General features: G+C 44.6%; 1 protein-coding gene across 1 annotated transcript; it reads left to right on the top strand.

The window, feature by feature from the left end:
- The first annotated feature begins 115 nt into the window (after positions 1-115).
- rept (RuvB-like helicase 2 rept) lies at positions 116-21,550 on the top strand. The gene is made up of 11 exons (XM_077663164.1): positions 116-207; positions 630-740; positions 1,268-1,409; positions 5,568-5,697; positions 6,517-6,583; positions 6,664-6,770; positions 6,934-7,151; positions 9,316-9,649; positions 10,823-10,952; positions 16,322-16,436; positions 19,516-21,550. Exons 1-11 carry the CDS (start codon positions 199-201, stop codon positions 19,542-19,544), a joined length of 1,392 nt encoding a protein of 463 aa, XP_077519290.1. The 5' UTR covers positions 116-198; the 3' UTR covers positions 19,545-21,550.
- The last annotated feature ends 534 nt before the right edge of the window (positions 21,551-22,084 follow it).

Here is a 22,084-nt window from a genome sequence, read left to right as displayed (position 1 = left end):
TTTTTGCGAAGAAGAAATTGTTTTGTATCATATACTGGCCTTTGCCTTTGCCGTATAACTAGCAGATTTTAAATAAATGATTTATGTTATTAACTGCTTTACTTTATTGCTTTAGAAACTGGGGAATGCGATCTGCGCTGCGCTTGGTGTTTCTAAAGTCTACCGCGGCGCGGAGTTGTCATCAGAGTAGCGTTCAACATGGCGACAGTAAGTTGTGCTTTCTGTGGAATTGTGCGCGTTTAAAACGCTGAAACTTTTGTTTTATATGCTCTAATGTGTATTAACTTAAGTCCTCACTTGGGCGTCATTGCAGTGAACAATACAATGCATGTGCCGCTAGAACGTAGCGTACGTGTGCCCATAAGTCGAGTCGAAAGAATTTTGAATTGTGTGCTCGCTTCACGTGGTGTGTTGTGATAGATTGTAATGCCGGTCGGTTTGTAGTCGCGGATAATAATTGGGTCTGAAACAAGTTTCGCAACGGTCATGAACAGTTCATCGGCACACACGTGTTTTGCGCTGCGCCTGTTTGTTGTGCAGACGCGCTGTCAGAGGTCCAACTGCGTAGTGTTGATGTCTATCATTGTGGAAGCGGCGCCTGAACACGATGGCAATTTATTTTTCCAAAGGCTGCTGCGGCCAAGGTCCAAGAGGTCCGCGAAATCACAAGGATCGAACGAGTCGGAGCCCATTCCCACATACGTGGACTCGGGCTCGATGATTCGCTTGAACCGAGACCGGTAAGTGCCAAGCAAAGCATCAATTTCCTCCGACGTTTATTTGAAATGTGTCACTATGCTATGTGGGCTTTCCCATTGATACAGAAGCCTTGCCAAATGCAGTGATACTAGTCATCTGCAGCAGAGACGATTCACGCGTACTTTCATTCGTCTAATTGCAGGGGTTTAATCGTACACATTTTACATGCTCTTGATGACTGTCTTAGACCACTAGTTTTGCACTGTATGCCTGCTTCTCGAGAAGGCTTACAGACTAAGAGGGACTGAAATGTAAATAATTCACTGTTGTTTTTTTCTGTTGGCTGAAGCCATTTTTGGTTCGTGCTTTTTCCCATTTGGAGTACTCAAAAGAAGCAGTTCTTGGGTTGATTGCGTGATCTGCGATCACTGCAGCCTAATATAACGCTGCTGGCTTAGCTCATAGACGTGTTTGCAACTGCACCTCAATGTGATGCAAGCCGCCCCAGTGCATACCATTATCTTAGTCACTTAATTTGCCTACATTGATGAAGTTGTGCGCTCCTCAGGTGTCCCAGGGAATGGTGGGCCAGACCGTTGCTCGACGGGCTGCGGGTATCATCTTGGAGATGATAAAGGAAGGGAAAATTGCCGGCCGTGCAGTGCTTATTGCAGGCCAGCCGGGCACTGGAAAGACAGCCATTGCCATGGGTAAGCCAACCGGATGAAACATTGCTTGTAGTTCTAGTTTGTGCATTACCTGTTTGTTATGATATGTATTTGCATGTTGCATTCAAGCATTGTTTGAGCCACTGATCATTGCAGTTGGTGTAGTAAAGCAATAACTGAGCTGTCCTTTAAACCAGCAGTTAAATCGATATTTTATTGGTCGGTGCTTTTCTGCAAGGATCCCATCTTTTTTTCCTCGGTCTCCTAAGTACGACATGTATTGGAGTGGCACGTGACCGATACAGTGTTTGCTAAATAACCAAAATTAGTTGAATAACTATTTGTTAAAGGTTTTGAAAGGGTCACGGAGGATAACTCCATCGAAGTTTTGTTTCTAGTAAAAATTTATATTATGGCTCTCTTTCTGGGTGTGTTCATGTTTGTCCAGATGCAGGAGATGCATGTATGTTGAGAAGTTTGCATTTATATGTTTTTCTGCCACTCGATTCAAACTTGTGACATTACACTGAAAAAAACTCTTATGATTCCTGTTAGAAGTGCATGGTGTCACAGCCTGTACTGTAATCCACACTCCAAAAGCTGCGTCGACACATGCAATTTACTTGGGAAATCGGCTGGTGATGGAGAGACACTTGTATTTCATTTTGTGCCTGTTGTTTAGCCCCATTTTCAGTTAAACTAGAGTCTTTGTCATTAGAATGGAGAAATCATCTTCGTATTGAAATAGACCCTACGTGCCCGTTTGGAAAGACACCCAGCAAATCGACCTGTTGGGTGACACCTCTCCTGAAAAAATTATCCCTGTGCAGTAGGCCTCGAGGGGACATGCATGCTGTGTTGCATCCACTGCAATCATACCAGCTGACTGACTAGCAGGGGGATGTGAAAGTAAATTTTCTTCCATGCATCCCAGAAACCTTCTATGACTGCATGTTGTGGCACCTTCTGGTATGAGTCTGGAATGTGGAGGCAGTGCATTATGGTTCATGATACTTCATGCTAAACACAATTATCAGCGCTGCTGTGCAGTGAGCATGATGCGAAGGAGCACATCATAAGAAGTATGTCAACGCATTGGCTATGCCTGTGCTTCATCTGTCAGTCCAAATGATGGTTCAGTGGAGTGCTGTTGGCTGAAATGTCATGGTGAACTCCCGGACAATGGCTTGGATACCAGCGCAGAGGATGAGGAGGTTAGCTTTGTCGAAAGGAAACATGATAGGACTTCGATTTGGGTTTCTTCCACTTTTCAAGGGTGCATAGTTCTAGTTTTTGCAGAGACTATCATCGACGCCTGATCTAAGCGCTGCACTTGTTTCTTTAAATGGACACTGAGGAGAAATTGAAGTTGGCTTGTATCGATAGAATACCAGCTCCTGATCACAAAAACGCCACTCTTACTGAAAACAAAGCTCTTGTAAGGTAGAAAATAGCAAGAACCAAAATACTGGTATTGCCGCCACAGGCCAGTTTCACAAGTACAAGCATGATGACTTCATAGGACAAGAGACGCCACCTTGGAGGCATTTTCATTCCTCCATGGATGCCACGAATCTCTGAGGCTGACAAAAGAAAGGTTGCGTGGTTCAGTACACCACGAATCTCTGAGGCTGACAAAAGAAAGGTTGCGTGGTTCAGTATTGAAGTAAGTTTTGTTTTGAAACCGATAGTGCACATTTATCACACAAGGAAGACAGACAAAAGACAACCTGAATGTTGGAAGCAAAGGAAACTGACGCTTGGCGGCGCCACAGGCGGCTAGGAGAGCTTTGGTTTGTTATGGCGCTTCGAGTCTATGAGCTTTGCATGCCCCGTAGTTTTGTTTTTGATGCGCCTTGATTTACAAGCGCCAAACAGCAGAGGAAGTGCCGCTTCAAGTGCTAGTTAACCTTTGAAGGAGCCTGTTCAGGCTGGTCAGATGACCGCCACGGTTGATGAAAAACTATGATGGCATGATGGTCGGTGACCGTACAAGGCAGTTAACAGTACTATAAAGAGCACTTGTGTCTTAGTACGCTCACTTGGCGAAACGTTCCTGGCTGTGCCAGTCAACTTCGAACTACTTTACGGAAATCGTGTATTAGGGATGGGAGACAAGCTACAAGGCAGTTAACAAAAATAGATTTGGAATCTGCAGAGACCGTGACTCCGCTCTCCTCCAACTCTTTTGTTTGCGGCTCCATTCAATAGCTTCGGCAGTTGGGCGGAGCTGTTCTATTCGAGCTCTCGGCTAATTTAATCCATTCACAGTACACATCTGAAGGTACCTGCAAGTCAGCGAGAGAGCCCGATCCAGTTGACCTCGTACCTCTGGAAACGCGAGGAACCCATTGAAGCGTCGTACATCGGCTTTACTTTCAAGCCACCAACTTTAAATGCGAGCGCCCTTGAGCACCCATCCGTTTTTGTGGAAAAAAAAAAAGCCGGCCCTTGCAACTGGGAAACCTCCTCGACATTGCCTGCTACACCGTGCAACAGCGCTGTTCAAGGAACCACAATCCATTGGCCCCAAAGCCTCGGCCAGCCTCCTAGTGGGCGCTGCGCGCCAACCTTTTTCTCGCCCCTCGCGACTCCCCGCATTGGAGCTACCACATTTAATTAGCGACGGCTGCTCCCTGAGGAAGGGGGAAGCCACCCGTCGGCGCGTCTAACCTGACCGTGCTCTCTCAAAAGCATCGCACGCTCTGTGGGGCTGAGGTCGCTGAAATGGAGGCCGGAGTTTTTGCGAGAACTTCGTTGTCGGGTTCGGGAACGGGATCTGTCGTAACGCTGGCAAGACGCCGGTACAAACGTAAACGAAGCGACGGTAGCGACCCCCGATAGATGCCTTCAACGTGCGGCGGTGGTAGCTTTCATTTCGACTGCTGCTAGACTGCACCGCTAGCTGCCAGAAATCACGGAGTCTGCGTTCACTTCACTTTTCACTTCACTTTGACCTATGACGTCATAGGAGGGCGCCGTGACGTCATAGGAGGGTGCCCAGTTTGAATTGGAGCGACGGGAAAACCTTTTTCAATTTCTAATCCAAATTTCTTTGAATGCATCTTTCGCTCCCGGACAAGTGGCAACAAAGCCGTGAAGTGGCGAACTATCAGATTTTGCTAACAAAAAAAAAATTGATAGAGTTCTCACTGTCGCTTTAAAATTTCCAAACCCTGGTGTGCAGCCCCATGGCAGTTTTGAAGGAGGTCATAAAAGCAGGTGCATTTGACTGAGTTTTAGGATAGTCTGGCTGTTTTTTGAAATGTTGACAGTTTCTTGCCTTTCTTCGCATCAGTTTCAAAAATGGACCCATGAAGAGCACTTGAAACATTGGCCGCATTATATCTGTAAAAGCTTTCTTTTCATAATGTTGGAACGGTCAATGTCTTGGCGGAGCCATGGATGACTAGATATGTCTATGCTGTACATAATCCGTTGCTCTACTTCAAGCCTGCTACTTTATAAAGGTACATTCACAAGGGTAGAGGTGTGCACCAGTTGATGTTTCTTTGATTGTAAAATAAAATAGTACTAAAGACTAGGACAGACTTAGGTGTAGACAGGTGGGGCACAGACCTTGGTCTTCCTTTTTCCATCTGTAGATGGAGGTCAGTGCTACATCTGTCTAGTCCTTTATGTTGCTTTATCACTACAGTACATTCGACCATGCAATTCGTGGATGTCATGCAACTATTTTGGTCCAAAAGTCACATTCGCACATTGTTGCTTTGGTCGAAAAGTAAGTCACGAGACAGCTGCGTACTACTTGATTTTCCAACACTGCTGCTCAAGTCACAAGACTGCTTAACCGATCAGTGGCTCAGGGCATCAGAAGTGAAGTAGAGCTTGCTGTACATTAGGCTTCTCGTTTCTGGCAATGTCAGTCCTAACGCTTCTTGTTCTGAATGGGATATTTGGGGAGGGCAACTTGCAGCTCTAACTCATTATTATGAACATCGGTACATTAGGGCCGCTCTGTGGTTGAAAGTCAACAGCTGATTGTGCAACATTTATGACTCGCATATGTCGATAGTGGTAACTTGTCTCATCACTTCTCTTTGTGAAGTACTGAGCAGGATTTGCTGTTGACCGGCTCACTTGTGGCCAATCTTCCTGCCTCGCTTTAAGACACGGGTTGTTGTTTTACTGCTTTATAATTGCTGCGAATGCCTGTATGGTTCTGCTTCTCTATTGCAGGAATGGCCCAGGCTCTTGGCCAGGATACCCCATTTACAGCAATATCAGGCAGCGAGATCTTCTCCCTTGAGATGTCGAAGACTGAGGCCTTGATGCAAGCGTTTAGGAAATCCATTGGTGTCCGCATCAAGTAAGGCACTGCTGAAATGTTTCTTTCACAAGGGTGTGGCTGGCGGTAGTGGTAACTATGTTCTATTTATTAGCATAAAACATGAAATACAAAAATCTTTTGTTGGACTCGTCTACTTTTTGTGATGTTGGGGTTACAGTTAACGATTGTGAAACTCCCTTTTTTGCTTCAGCTGTCCTTAACCATAGTTATCGGAAGTTTCAAAGATGTTACCGGAACAGAAGTGCCTATATACGCAAGACATTAAATTGCTAACGTTATTAAAGCTTGGCCATATTTTATTGTATGAATGGCATCTCATAGTATAAGGCATGAGCCACTTCATATTCGTGCACATACTGAAGATTGCGTAGCCATAACAGTGTTGATGGAAAAAGAATGGTGGCCTACAAAAGGAGTGGTCAGCTTCTGTTAGTACCGTTAATTGCTTGGCTGTGAAAAAAAGTTCTTGCAGGGCAGACTTTAAATGATGCTCTTCTACTGTTAGCAGTATGTGTAAAATGCTTTGGCTACAAGCAATGCAAAGTTTTCTCGCTGAATTTAACCGTTTTTCATTTCCACGATGAATAACCAGAATTTTACCAAAATTGCTGGTAGGCACCGCGCTTGTACATGGTGCAGTTGAGGACCCAGGTAGCGGATGTAGCAGGTGCAGCGAACTGTATATGTAAACCGAACAAACCTCTTGACGAGTGAGGCTCCGTCATAGTTGAATGACTGCATGACTGAATTATGCCACTTTTTATATTTTGCATGGGAAAATGGCTTGCTTGATTCCATATGTAGCTAATCATTTCTCCCTCATTTCTTTTTTATCAGAGAAGAAACTGAGATTATTGAAGGAGAAGTTGTTGAGATACAGATTGACAGGCCAGCAACAGGAACTGTGAGTTCTTCTGACAGCGTATTAATTTTTTTCTTTCCTCAGTCGTGAATTCTCACATTCTGCTTTTTGTTTTTACATAGGGTGCCAAAGTGGGGAAGCTCACTCTGAAGACTACAGAAATGGAAACCATTTATGACTTGGGTCAGAAAATGATAGAGTCCCTCACCAAGGAAAAGGTGCAGGCAGGGTAAGTCACCTAGATGTCAGCATGAGCTGAACTTTAGCAGTGGCAGGCTGGATTTCATAGGTCGTACCTACGCGCTACAACTTTCTGCTGACACGTTGCATTATTCTTGGCCCTCACGCTAAATAGTGACCTGTTGTGCTTTCTTTTCTACCTTTGCTTTCAGCGACATCATAACCATAGACAAAGCGACGGGCAAAATCACCAAACTGGGCCGCTCCTTCACGCGTGCCCGTGACTACGATGCCATGGGGCCACAGACCAAGTTTGTTCAATGCCCCGAGGGGGAGCTGCAGAAGCGGAAGGAAGTGGTGCACACTGTCACCCTTCATGAAATTGACGTCATCAACAGCCGCACACATGGATTTCTTGCACTTTTCTCTGGTGAACTTCCTTTTCATTTCTCTTTACGGTGGTGGCTCATGAGCGTGTGATCAACTTTGCTTCGTGCATGAGAGTGAACTGGGCCGGATATTGAGCCTTCCTGAGAGCTTGGAAGTCTGTGCTCATGTGGTCAGCTAGCACAGACTTTATAGGGGGTGCTTTCATTGGAGTACAGCATTTGGGGGTGGGTATCTGGGAAGTGTAAACGTGTGTGGCTGTTTTACTACCAGCAGCCAGTATATGGGGACTTAATTGTAGTTGAATTGCTGATTGTCTTTTCCGGCCAGAACGTCGTTGTGAACATTGTGGTGACTTCATGCAAGAGGCAGGAGCAGTGCATTGATTGGCACGTTGGAAACATACGGTGCCCTATCATAGCCTGACTTATTCGGGAAATAAAATGTGCACATTCATGTAGAGCAGATGCTGCCATCTGGATAATATTTGTAGAAGTAGGGGTGTACGAATATTGAAATTTTCGAATACGAATCCAATACGAATATGAAGAAAAAATGTCTTCGAATATCAAATCGAATATCTGTTCAGTACATAAAAAATTTCAGAAAATGATAAACAAGCAAATGTTATTGCCCTTATCTTTTTTAAGGGGGGAGCCTGGTCTTGAAAACAAAATTTTATTAATGTAGTAATAATTATGAAATCTCCAGGGAACATGTATTTTTGCACGCTGATTCTGAATATGTAATTTAATTTCATGTAAAACAATTTCTTGGGCACTTATATAATTTTTATGCAATTATTTTGCGAAGAGCTTGGAAGAAAATTTGCTGTAGGAAAATCGCTGAAATAAGTGCCATTGGGTTGTCTTGATACTAAGGCTATTATAGAACTTGAGTTATAGGGTATTGAAGCTGCCACTTCAGAAATGAGAATACACACTTTTCTTCGCATTTCTGAAGTGACAACTTTAAAACCCTATAACTTAAGTTCTATGATAGGCAGGAAGACAATTTTACCCTTATTGCATTCCTTAGTATCAAGAGAACCCAATGGCATACATATCAGTAAGCTTCCTGCAGCAAATTTTTCTCAAAGCTCTTCACAAGATACATGCATAAAAATTACATAAGTGCCCAAGGAATAATTTTACATGAAATTAAATGGAGATATCTAGAATCGGCACACAAAAATACATGTTCCCTAAAGGTTTCTAAACTGTGACTTCATTAAAAAAAATTTTCTTTTCTAGACCAGGCTCCTCTCTTAAATATTGTATGGTCTTTGCAACTAAAATAAACTCCCTCAGTGCCGTATAAAAAAACATGTTTTGCACAGAAATGTATACTACTTGATTAGACAGCATAACTGTATCCAAACTGTAATGAGGTCATGTAAAACAAAATCCATAAAATGACGAGACTGGCAACAAAAAATAACATGGTAACAATAAAAACCTCATTCATTTGGAGTTCAAGGGACCCGAAGAAATGGCTGGTTCATCCGAAGGCCTCGGTTTATAAAGTTTCTTGCGCCCCCACGAAAAAAGTGCATTATGTTGAAGTTTTGTTAGTACACAACTGGCGCACACTCATCAGCTGACTTCCCCCATTTTTCTCACAAAAAAAAAAAATCTCAAGAAAAGTCCGCAACTGCGTTCCAAACATGATACAGTGGAACCCCACTCTTACATTTTTCGCGGGGCCGCAGATAAAAATATGTACCAGACAGGAAACATAGTAGTAGTCGGGAAGCATGCGTGGAAAAAAAGTTTACATTGTTGCCTTTTTTTTTACTTCTTGTAAGGGGAACATGGTTCTCGAGAACTTGCTAGGCTTTGTGGCTCTTGTGATCGTTCGCGTGCACAGAAAGTCTTAAACGCCCTCCAGTGGCTCTCTGTCTGCGTGGTGTTGGTGGAAGGGGAGCAGTAGCGTAGAAGGTGGACGCACGGAGTGGGCAATGGGCACACGTGCGCTTCTGCACTATCTTGGTGGAGGCGGCTTCAATCCTACAGTCTTCCTCTACTGGAACCTAGAAATTGCATTCACTTAGGCAGCTACTTGGATTTTACGCGCAGTGGTCACGAGACAGAAATGGTACTTGCAGGCTCGTGAATGAGTTTTGTTACAGATGTTAATTGCTTGTGAAATGCCTCCTGTGATGTGTTGTGTTAGTGTTTGTGACGATCGCCTTTGTCGGCGGACAGGGGACACGGGCGAGATCAAGGCCGAGGTGCGGGAGCAGATCAATGCCAAAGTGGCAGAGTGGCGCGAGGAGGGCAAGGCGGACATTGTGCCTGGCGTGCTGTTTGTGGACGAGGTGCACATGCTGGACATGGAGTGCTTCTCCTTCCTCAACCGGGCCATGGAGAGCGACTTGGCACCTGTACTGGTGATGGCCACCAACCGGGGCCTGACCCGCATCCGGGGTACTAACTACCAGAGCCCCCATGGGATACCCATTGACCTGCTCGACCGGCTCGTCATCATCGCCACCCAACCCTATCAGGAGCGAGAGGTCAAGCACATCCTGCGCATCAGGTGCGCTGTTCCCCTTTTCTGTCCCCCCCCACCTCACTGTCTGTCATTGAGCAAGAAAGAATGTACAGCTGGGAAGCACGGCTATCTAGCATGTCATAGTTTTGTCACGGATGATTTGGCCGTATATCTATTGCTGGCAGCCATTGTCATTGTTGCATCTTGTGGGTCACTCCTGTTGCAAAGCACTATGCGAAATCTTTTCTGCTTGCAGTGCATGTGGGCCATGTCTACTTTCTTTTTTCTTTTCGTGCAGCATACTACTTGGCTGTGTGCTTGTATAACACGCAGTTTTTAGCATTGTATTGAACACTTTTTTATTTGAAAACATTTTTTGTTCAAAGACCAACCACAGGCAGAGTCCTATGTTAGTGCTAAATGCAAATGACAGCAGTATGCTCATGTTGTGAGGCTTGTTTTGTATATTCAGGAAGGACAGTGGCTGTAAATTACGGAGCAAAATTCTGCCAGATGCCATGGCTTCTTCATTACTTGCCTCCAGACTAGTCTGTTGCAATGATGGGATGGGCCTTCAAGCCTCTTCCTAATTTGTTGGGTTTTTTTTTGTCAATTTTTGTGCTATACAAGAGTGTAAAGTATTGTTCTGTCAAGAAACCTGCTGGCATCATCCCGGCGGCGTTGTTATGTCGAGAAACATACGTCACACGTGTATGTCTGGAATGAAAATAATTGAAGAGGACTTGTAATGTGAATTAAAGGTCGCCACTTGTCTCAAACGACTTAACTTTATGAAATAATTAATTTTAGGTAAAGGAAGAATTTCCATAAATTTTGGTGTGGATTCAAACCCATGACCCTTGGGTTGCCAGCCAGGCAAGCTATCAACTAAGCCACGTAGGCATGTTGACTTGGCTGAGGTGCAATGGGGGGTGATGTGTGTGTGGTATTGGCTGAAATTGAAGCTTAGTAGTGTGGTAATTAGTGGAGTGAACTAGAGATGCTCTAATTAGTGACATACTAATTAGAGTAAAATTATGAATGTATACAGTAGAGTGGAAGAGTTCAAAGACAGAATGTGGAAACTGTGTTGATAATTGTGATAAATGTATCAATGTGAACAAAGACCAGTGACTGTGTGTGAAGAGAAACCGCTGTTGTGTCATACCCTTAAAGGCAGAGCCTAAGTGTTCCCCTACTTTTTCTGATGTGTTCCAGGTGTGAGGAGGAGGATGTTGAAATGAGTGATGAAGCACTGACCGTTCTGACTAGGATTGCAATGGAGACGACCCTTCGGTACGCCATCCAACTCATCACCACAGCACACCTGGTCTGCAAGCGGAGAAAGGTACATCATGTGACTGCTAGCATGTGGGTTGTTTCATCTTGGAAAAGGAGAGGAATTTTGTAGTGTTTATGTAATGCCCCTGTCACACGGGCACCGCAAATCCCTTTGAGAATCAGGTCTTTATATCCAAAGGCGTAAGGAGTGCAGCTACACAGCACAAATATTGCGCCTTTGCCGCTAAGGGCCTTGGAGTCGAAGGCACCTGTCAGAGACCTTTGGAGCCCAAAGGCATGGCCTTTGAGAAACTGCGATGGCAGTGCCATCCAACGTCAAAAAGTAAGAACAATGAAAAAAAAATGATGCAGCCAACAATGTTTGAAAACATCTTTTAAAAACATGAAAGGGGTGTCTAGCTTTGCTTTTTGTACAGGTGTTTATATTTTATGCCCAGATTTTAAGACAGTAATGTGTTGCAGTGCTCCTGGTGGCCAAGGCAATACACAAAACCTGCTGCTGCTGATGAGAGCAGCTGTTGCAGTTCTTTCAGGGAAGCATTAGAATTTTTAAAAATATGTCCGAGATCAACGAATGAACAGAATTCCCCACTTTCATTTTAAAACACTCACTTCTGCCGGCTCGAGCACAGCAGCGGGTGCTAAGCCTCAACGACGGTTTAACCTTTGGACTGCACCGTGTTGCAGCGTCGCTGCTCCTTTAAGCTTTCACTCCTTTGGTGATAAAAGGTGCCTTTGCTGGAAAGGCCTTCGAGGAATGCCGTGTGACAGGCGTATACTATACGAGGCTTTACAAAGAAAGCTGGGCAGTCAAAAAATGCTGGCAAATGAAGTTACGAGGCTGATTTTCTTGGGGGTTGAAACCTATGAAGACATTGCACAATCACACCATGGAAACTTTCATGAGCTGCAAGACCAGACCAAAGGCGCAATAACTGTCTTACTCTTGCTGGACACCTCAACTATGTAGTGAGGGAAGGGATGAAGAAGGGTGTAAGAGAAGAAACTAAGAGGTGCTGTAATTGGAGGGCTCCGGATTATTTTTGACCTCCTGGTGCTCCTTAATGTGTACTGGCATCACAGAGCACTAAGCTGCTTTTTGCAGTTCAGCTCGATCTGAGCACAGCTGCCACGGTCAGGATTTGATGCCTTATCCTTGTGCTCAGCAGCCGAACGCTGTAACCGTTGAGCCACCGCAGTAAGCAGCAAAAATGGGTGCATGACCAACATCCTAGTGTTGTTCAGTTAAACCTAGATGTAATAAACTTTAATTTGGCTAATTACTCGATATGATGAAGTTTCCCAATTCCCCAATGCCACCCGCATGTATTTGTGGATTTCATGTAAACTTAAAATTTGGCCGAACCATGGTTAAGTTTCATGATACAACCCGAACCGACATGGGAGGAAGGAATGTCTGCAATCACAGCGAACGACTGCAGTTGACGCAATGCACCGTGCATCAGCATTGTGTGCACCCTTACTTCGCAAACGCAGCAATCTCCGCACCTTTCTCTTTGCAATGTCACATCATGTGGAGCTGAAACCGTTCATGCCGAAAGCAGTTAAAAACAATAGGACATAAAAAGACATAGGACAAGCAGTGCATGCCCATCACTGCCACTCGGTTGCTCATGTCATTTCGGTGCTGATAGGGGACCCGGGGTGAACTTTGCTTGTGCAGCAGCAGTGCAACACTCCTTCCCTAGAGATGGAATTCTGTGGCATTGATCAGGCACAACGCTGTAAGGGCACTTTGACTGACTGTGTTCGCTTGCTGCTCACACTTTCTCTCTCCACGTACTGCTCGTGCCCATTGAGGCTGTCTCCAACTCGCGGGCACAGCGGCTGCAAGCAGTTCCAGTTTACTGCAGCGTGTGCCAATGATGCTCATCGTTGGGCAGTTTTAACAGTGACTGAAGCGGTGCTACAGCTGCCTACGCTGGGGAAGTGTTTTGCTTTTGTGTGTGGGCTTCCCTCACATGACGCATTCTCTTACAGCCGTGTGTATTGTCAATAGAAATTCTATGCAGGTGGCAGGAATCATATAATACAGGTGAAGTACACTAAAACCTCATTGATATTTTCCTGGTTCATACGATTTCCCGGTTCGTTCGCTTAAAATCGCAGACATTAAAAATGTCCCATTGAGTTGCACTATATTTTTTCCGGTTAATACGTTACCGGAAAACACGATTTCCCCGCTACGGCGTAGAAAATCTTGACAAATTCTGGCCCTATAATGCATTTATTGACCAACCGCACATGTGCAAGCATACAACTGGGCCGAATGAGAGGGCATGCGACGTTTTCTGCGGCAGTCACCCGCCTTGGTGGCTTCTCTGCAGTACCTCGATGCATCGAGGCGAAGCACCATCACCATTGCAACCATCAACAAAAAAATAAAAACGGCGCACTAGCATTCGCGACGGTCTCTTCGCGGTGCATAAAGGAAAAGCTGCTACAATCAGCCGCCGCGGTGGTTTTCCAACAATACTTGGGAGCAAAGGTGCGAAGCATCCGAAAATGACGAAGAGGTTTTGGTTAGTTTCGTCACTGCCGTCGACGGACCCGATACATTACGAATTTCCTACCACGCTAAAGAAAGCGCGAACGCGTACTGAATTCAGCGAGCTCTGGAATATAATCTGTTCAGGATCTGTTCACAAATGCCAGTCGACATTTTTATAAAGTGAAATTGTGAATAAATGTCCTTTTACCTCATTCAGCAATTACATTTCTCAAAATCAGGCGGCATGGATCGTACGTTTTCCCGGATAATACGTTTTTTCCCGCTGTTAAAAACAAACGTATCAGCGAGGTTTTACTGTGTTGCTGCATTAAGGTAGGGCACTACAGTAGTGATTAGAAAACAGTAGGAATGATCCATCACCTGCAGCGAAAGGAGAGAGCATGCCGGCAGGCCTTCTTCAGTCATATCCGGTTAAAACGAACACCGTGATTCAACACAGTTTGTCCAATATATGGAATAATTCACTGTACCTGAACCGGCTTATAACAAGCTTCAGTAAACTTCAGTACTAAATTCGTTATACACAAAGGTGTGAAAAGTGAAGCGAGAACGCACTGAAGAAAGAAAAGCCATGCCACTCACCATAAGTAATTTACTCCAAAAATAATTTATTGGCGATAAATGTACACCCATATGCAGTAGGCAGTGATTTTTGCCTCTACTCTGCATTTAGCTCCATCAAGTTAGAATCGCATTTTCGACATGTAACATCATTTGGCGGCAGCTCCTCGGTCTGTGTTGTGGCACCAGACACCAGCGCACTAGAAACAGTTTCGAAGTCCGACGGGCTTGCTGTCACAGCTGCGCCATTGTCAACCATCAGAAAAATCTTCAAAGGCAACTTCTCTTGGCACAGCGTCTAACATTGGCGAGTTCTTTCCACAGCATGGCAACGTCTCTGTCATCTTTAATTGCGTACACTGTACTGCAGCCTCATGGCACATTCCAGCATGATGGAAGCAAATCCAGGCATGAGGTGACGGCTGTCAGCATTCGGGCGTTCTTGTGCGTTGTTTCTGATGACCGACTTGTTTTTCACAATCATACTTAGTGTACTCCTTGGAATTTCGAGATGCACTGCAATGTCCGACCTTTTTGCCATGCTCGACGCGGTGAATAATCCGAAGTTTGTCGTGAAGTAGCAGGGCTTGCTGCTGTTTGTCATCAGCTTGCAGGATGAACTACTGGAAAGCAAGTGCACAGTACGACTTGCATGCACAAGGAAAGAAAGGATGGAGGACGATGTGTCGTAGTGTTCGTAGGCTGCAGGGCTGCTTTATTCTGAAGCCAGCATGATAGGCCCAGAGCTGCTCGCGCGTACTTGATCACGTGGTGGGTGTCTGCTAAATGGGAGTGCTGCAAAGCGAGGCTGGCCAACGGCGCAGATTTTAAAGGGCTGCTCCCGCTCTTCCTACGTTTCACAGATTTTACTGAAGCACACCCGATGCACAATCCATCTTTCTCACAACATTTGTGCCAACTGGGGAATGGCGAAAATTCATCTGCTGCTGGCTGAAATGAAATGCTTGTGGGAGATGCAGGCATAATCTGGTTTCACGAGGAGCAAGCTGTGAAGTGGCGTGTGTGTGCCGTGTGTGCTTGACAGCTGCCGCCACCTGTATCTGTCAATAACATGAACTGCGCATGTGCAGTAGGAGCAGGCGGTTCCATTTTCACCCAGTGTAGCTGGAGATATGGTGCACATGCGCAGAGCGACCTTGTGAAAAAGGCGGATTTGTGCTCTTGCCACTCACACCTTTGGTAGCTGTACATGGCAAAGCGGCTGCGCCTATCTTCCCAAACCTGCCTTGCATGCGCCCACATACATGCTGGAGAGCGCAAAATATGCGAGTAAAAGTTTTTTTATTTCAAAAATTAGGATAAAAAGCTGGGGGTGTGCAAATTATGAGCAGGTGCAAAGTACGCGAGTCAAGAGGGTAATGATATGCGTAGTAAATATGAGAGTTCGATCCCGGCCACGCCAGTCGAAATTTAATGGAGGCAAAATTCTGGAGGCCAAGTACTGTGCGATGTCAGTGCACGTTAAAGAACCCCAGGTGGTCGAATTTCCAGAGCCCTTCACTACGGCGTCGCTCATAGCCTGAATTGCTTTGGGAAGTTAAATCCCCATAAACCTGGGATGTTAAACCCCCATAAACCAAGCCAAACAGATCGCCAACAGGTGTGGCTGCGGTGTAATAGAAGTCATATGGCATCTTGACATTTGCCCTTCAGATGAAATTAAACAGCTACTTTTTCTGCTAATGAGCATGTTTAACAAGCTGTAGACTTCTTTTATGCACCTTCAAATCACTGGGAACACAGTGAGAGAGCAATAAATAATGAAAACACAAAATGTTGCTTACAAGAGACCTATTGTATCATGGACAAAGACTCCTCTCCAGTACTTGTCTGTTGGGAAGGAGTTCAGCTGTACTACTGTACAGCAGTAGTGGCTAAGCAAACACGGCAACAGTAGGAACAGCAATGCGTTACCGTATTGGCAGAACCAGTCGTACTGCCATGCTAAAACTAAAATTTCAGCCACCTGGGATTCATTAAAATGCACCGACATCACGAAATGTGTTTCCATATTTTGCCCAAATCGAAATGTTTGGAGATGCTATCCTACAACCTCGGGCTCAGTAGCTTAGCACAAAAGCCACTGAAACTCTGCAGAAAGGGAAAAGAAAACAAATAACAGAAAGGTGTGACCATTGCACACGGTGGAAGCAAAAAGACCGAGCCGAGCAAGTAGATGTACGGATTTGCTCAGTTTCATTATATCCCAGTTTAACTATATGCCAATTGTGAGTGGCAGAGGGCATATGGCTGTAAAGTTGAGGCAAGGGTTGCATTTCTCGTTGTTTTTTTTTGTGCAGGGCACGGAGGTCTCTGTACAAGATGTGAAGCGTGTATACTCGCTCTTCTGGGATGAGGCAAGGTCTTCCCAATTCCTCAAGGAGTACCAACAGGAGTTCATGTTCAATGAAATGGGTAAGCCTCTTCCTGCACACACGCCTACCAAAGGCTTACAGGTGGTACAGTAATTGCAGGTGTTTAAAAGGAAATGTCACATCATCAAGCATATCAAACTGAGTATGATTTTGAGGTTCAATACCATTTACCACAAAAAGTAGAGGCTGTGTTGTAACACTTTGATTGCAGACAACCTAATGCACATAGGTGTGCATGTGTAGCTGAATGCATGCAACATAGTAAGATAGTCTCTCAACCCGTACATCTAGTGTGAATGCAGTCACACAATCACCGTTTGATTTTTCGGACTCGGCAGTGCCCAGAAAATGGTCCGAATGATCAAAGAGTCCGAAAAATTTGTGAAGTTTAAGGAAAAAAAAATTTTCTGCGAAAGACGCTTCAAAAATTGTGAAATTCGCCACTCTCATGTTACTCTTCCAAGCGACAATATTAGACTATCTGAGCCATAGTCGTGCTTTCGTCATGTCCGTACCTCTTCACATCACGATACCAGACAGTGTGATGCAGCTGCATGTCATGCCCTGATTGAATGCACACACCGCGGGAATCAAGACCAGTCAGTTTGCGTGGGCATTGATGCTCGCAAAGACCGAGAGGCAACCCACAGGAAGATGCGAGCGGAAGTGAGAGCCTCCGAGTGCACCACACGCCGCCCCTTCAGCATTTCTTGCCCCGCACTGCGGTGACGTCGACCAAGCCACGACGGACGCTGCAGCTGTTCGGGTTTTGAACGAGACTGTGTGCTCTTTGTAGGCCATCTTGATGGCGACGGAGAGCGTGCAATTATTTCGAGTGACAGCGATGAACAAATAGCCAAGTCTATCAAAGCCAGTTTGTCCGTTTGACTCCATCAGCACCCATTGACTGTGTTTAAATTTAAGATGACTCCGTTCTTGGTGGCGGTTTTATTGTGACAGCGATGCCTGCTCGTGTCTATAGTATGCCGAAAAAACTAACTTTTGGTTGAAGAAACGATCTGCATAGTATTGTTGGCATCTCTTTTATTCTGAAAAATCGAACATTTGGACTCCTCAGGGGCCGAAGCATCAGTTGCGAATATATACATGTTCCTATGAGGTGCGTGATGGTTCCTCAGTGATGTCCGAAATATCTCGCAAGTCTGAATTACTGGAGTCCAAAAAACTGGTCGGCTACTGTAGTAGTATTTCTTTCAAAACCTGGTGTTTGGGTGTGCTGGGTTGTGTGCGAGCTTTCTGGTGCCTTTGCTCGTGAACTGCACTTTGGCTTATATGCAAGCAGGGAAAGGTGGACAGAAACTTACACCCTTGAACACCATTTATTATGCTTGTAACTAACTTTTTGAGTGAGCAAACTAAATACAGAACTGCAGTGAGGCATTACCTGAAGGCAGTGCACTATGTAGCAAAGGGTGTCCAAAAATATTTGTGTCATCCAAAATTTGCATAATCCAAAATAAACAAAATCTATATACAGGAGCAGGGCAAACGCATTCACCCAGATCTGTTTACAGCATCCCAGTTGCCATTTCCCCCTCACCCTGGCCCTAATTCAGATTTGGAACTCCGCCGTTTGCATTCAAAGCCGGCCTTATGGGAGAGCTATGGGGATTTATTTACAGCGGCATGCCACCGCTCATTGCTCGCGGTCTGTACAATGACTATTGATCACAACATCAGTTATGTAAGGGCTGCCGCCCATTTCTCGTGGTGCATATCGCATGACTGGTGACCATGGCATTGTTGATGTGCAGGCAGTAATGCTTGAGGGTGTGCTCATGGCTCGGACGTTTGTGACAACCTTAGCGGCGCGGTTGAGTTTTCGGAAGATACAAAGCTCTGCCTTAACACACTGCAGTCCAGCCTAGGGATTTTACAAATTAGTATCGTCCCAACATTTATATCAGCCGTAATCGAATCACGGAGATTCTACTGTATCAAGAAATAGTGCCAAATTTTCACTCCATAAATTCAAAAAAATATAAAGCTCTTGCCGAATAAATTTTATTCGCAAAAACATTTGAACTTCTATAAAAAAAAACAGTAGTACCTTGCGCTGCCACGAGAGAGGTATATGTACCATCTATGAAATTAGCAGCAGCAGCAGATGCAACATTGTACAGTGAAACATAATTTGTCCGAACTAAATAAACCTTTATTCCTACTCCTCAAGCAGCGTTAATTCGGATAATCGGGACTGCTGCTAGAGTCTCGCCAAAATGCCCACTTAAGACTGTGGCCTCGGGAGCTGGTTTATTCGTACTCCCAGGCACTGGCATCGGTCAGTTCAGAAGTGGTGCCGTGTCGTGGCATGACGTGCAGTACTTCCGGCACCCGTCTGATGTACGCACAGCTGCAGGTGTTCTGACGATGGGCAGACCCCTGGTGATTGTCCGATGAGAGTCCGGCAGCATAGTTTAATTTTTGGAGTTTCGCCGCCAGCTCGGCTATCGGCTGCGCTTATCGGTCAGCCAGCCGAGCTACACGCCGTTTAGAATGACAATTGCGTTGTCGCGGACATTTTTTATTTAAGGCATCTTAACTGCCACTCCGGCAAGGCTCTGAAACCAATGTGCGCTTCCCTCGATATCGTTTGTGCTATATTTTATTATTTATTAATTGAAGGTGTCTTAATTGCCACTCCGGCAAGGCTCTGAAACCAATGTATGCTTCCCTCGTATTGTTCGCGCGATACTTCAGTTCTTCCAGTGCGCTGAAGTTTCATATGCTGGTCGCCGTTTGTGTGTTTCCTCACGCGCGACGCCACACGTGAAAAAGCTTCAGGGCTATCACGTCGTACACTGAAAGAAGTGACCCAACATGACAGTTTTCTTCTTCAAAAAAAATTGTTCTGGTTACTCCCTCATCGCAAAGATTTTAGCCTTTGGTTGGCAAATTGGCAGGTATGCTAGGCCTGTAGGCCTCCTTCAATGCAAAAAAAAACACACTCAGAACCATTGTGTCTTTGCCCCTTCAGGGTGAAGCTCACTTCCGTGTGACAATTTGCCTTTGAGCATGTTGCCTTGGAACCGATTGCTGTGTTGCATTGCATGCCAGGGATTTGCACATGTATTCTTTTCTTTTGCACATTCTTTCAGCTGCTGACATAGAAATGGAAGCTGCGTAAAGACCTCTCTGGAGCCCAAGTCACGTCATTCCTCCTGCCATCACTGAGCTTTTCCACATTTTCGTTTCTTCAGCATCTGTTACCTTCAACTGATTAAAAGAGCCGCAGTATACTGCGACATTATTCCTGAATGATGTTGTGCTTGATGCGGGAATTGTATGTGTGTACCATGCCGGAGCTGTGATTTGCCTATAAAATTATTTTGTGAATCAATTTGCTAGTGCAGAATTAGTGTATTAGGCTGGCAAGCATCGAGCCACTAGATGTTTGTGTCGCTAGTATTTGGAAGCATTACTTTTGTAGTGATCCCAGTAACTTTGTGTTCAATTTGAAATCTGTGTCCAAAAAAAATGTACCCCTTTCTATAAAGACCAATTTTTGTGCTCTGATCATGGTGTGCTATGTCAACCACTGTTAGTTTCACTAAAATTTGGTCTACAGTGGCGATAGATGACCTCGCAACCATTAAAGTTTTAATATTTTATCCAGTCATTCATGTGTTCCATAGCAGATATGAAACTTGCAGAACGATTGGTCCGTACGGTGGATTACACTGTGGGCACCTATTTAGAGATGGAGCTTCTCACGTGTTTGTTGAGGCTGCATTCATTTGGCCATTTTAATATAAAACTTCAGCATCTCATTAACAGTTTAGCAGTGTACCTGCGAATCAGACTTTGTTCCAACACATTGTCGTGCCGTCACTTGTAAAAAAATGTGGTTTCATCTGTTGCTTTCATGTGTGTCCATATTCTTTCACCACGTTCTGACGATCTTCAGAAGCTATATAAAGATGTGAAAAGCCTTTCTGCGTGTAAAACTAAATGCTGACAGTTTGGTGCCCTGACCATTTGTAGACATAACGGCACACTCATCTAACCTAAACGCAGCGAGACCTGTTGTAGCGGTGAGGCAATATGCCACCACGTGCATTCTGTTTTGCTGTCCACACAGTGATGCAACGAATGTAAGTCGGAGTTTTGCTACATGCATGGGTGTCGGAGCTGTGAGGACTGTGGATACGGAACACTGTACATGAGACATCAAAGCGTTTTGTGCCAGTAATCTTCTTCTTCTTCTCTTATGTATACAAAAACCAGTGTGTGAAAACTGGACATGTGGACATGTACTAGAAGGCTGTGTAGGCTGGTTCACTGTAGGAGGTGACCTCGCAACCATTAAAGTTTTAATATTTTGTCCAGTCATTCATGTGTTCCATAGCAGATATGAAACTTGCAGAACGAAGTTGTTGTAAATCTTTGTGTTCTGTTTACACTTCACAGAGTGTAGGATTCTGCTAAGCATTTCATTCGCATGCTACGTCACTGTAAGATAGCACCTGCACTACTAAACATTGCAACATTGCTTTTCAGCATATCCTTAATAATTGAGTTCACCGCTGTAATATGCCGATTACTGGTGCAAAGTATTCATGATATACCAGTTGTACTACATGCGTGTAAGACTGCACAGTTGTCATCAGTAAGGTCTTAAAGACTTCAAGGGCTACAGAAGATAAAATAATGCTGAAGTAATGCTGGCTAGGTTTCACATCTTCATTTGCCTCTTGAAGTCTGCTTTTGACTTGAGTGCAGATTTACAAATGGGAATATAGTGCAAAAGACAACGATGAGGTGAAAGAAATGGTGTTTAGTTACTCTAAGCCACTAGCGTCCATTCCTGAGCATCCATTGTTGTCCAGGTTTCAACCTTTCGATACAGACTGTAGCATACAGAGTAAAATACCCAGGGTCATTTCCACTGTAAATTGCATTTTATCTGCCTCCTTTCTGTGTTACAACTTATTGATTGAAGGTATGGTCGTTTTTCTTTCATCTTGAGATGGACGAATGCTTTATACTTGTTTTATAGTGTATGAACCTGTTGATGGCTTTGCAAGGACACACCTTCATTCATTTTTGTGCGTGGCTAACACTCTAGCATTGCAAACTTCAATGGGCTACATGGATTTTCCAACATGACCGAATAAAATTGATGCCTTTCACTATCTGTGCCACTTGTGCTGGGGGGATGTATGTTATGTATGTTCAATGTGTAGTGACTTGTTGGGCTGGTTAAGTGTCTTTCATGCTCATCCGAGGCCACTAAATAATTAAAAGGGCAACTCTGGGAGTTTTTTTGAACATTTTAGCATATAGTCACATCACATTGGTTCGAGTCCCCTCTTCGTTCATTGCTTTCCCCTCTTTGCCAAAACAAGGTGTTTTTTTTACAGTACTGAGTGGAATCGCTTCAAAATAGCAAAGTGAAACTGGAACTCTGTGGTTGTAGTGGGATGGGAGTATAGGTATTTGCATGAATGTTTGCGGGAAGTCGAGACATGCCAAGGAACCTTTACTCAGAATAACAAGAGTGGTGCTTGTATTTGAATTGACAAAAGATGGTTAAGCTTTCTTTTCCTAACCATGCTTTTTTTTCTTTAATAGTAAAATTGCCTACAGCCTGTAAAATGAAATGACTTTTGCATTCCTCTGGCTCAAAGAAGCGTCAACGCTGCCCGTTATCGGACCCTCTGCAGC

The sequence above is a fragment of the Amblyomma americanum genome, chromosome 4 (genome assembly GCF_052857255.1).
Source record: "Amblyomma americanum isolate KBUSLIRL-KWMA chromosome 4, ASM5285725v1, whole genome shotgun sequence".
Classification (NCBI taxonomy): Eukaryota; Metazoa; Arthropoda; class Arachnida; order Ixodida; family Ixodidae; genus Amblyomma; species Amblyomma americanum.
Note: the sequence above shows the minus strand (reverse complement) of the source record. Positions and strands in the feature narration are given on the sequence as shown.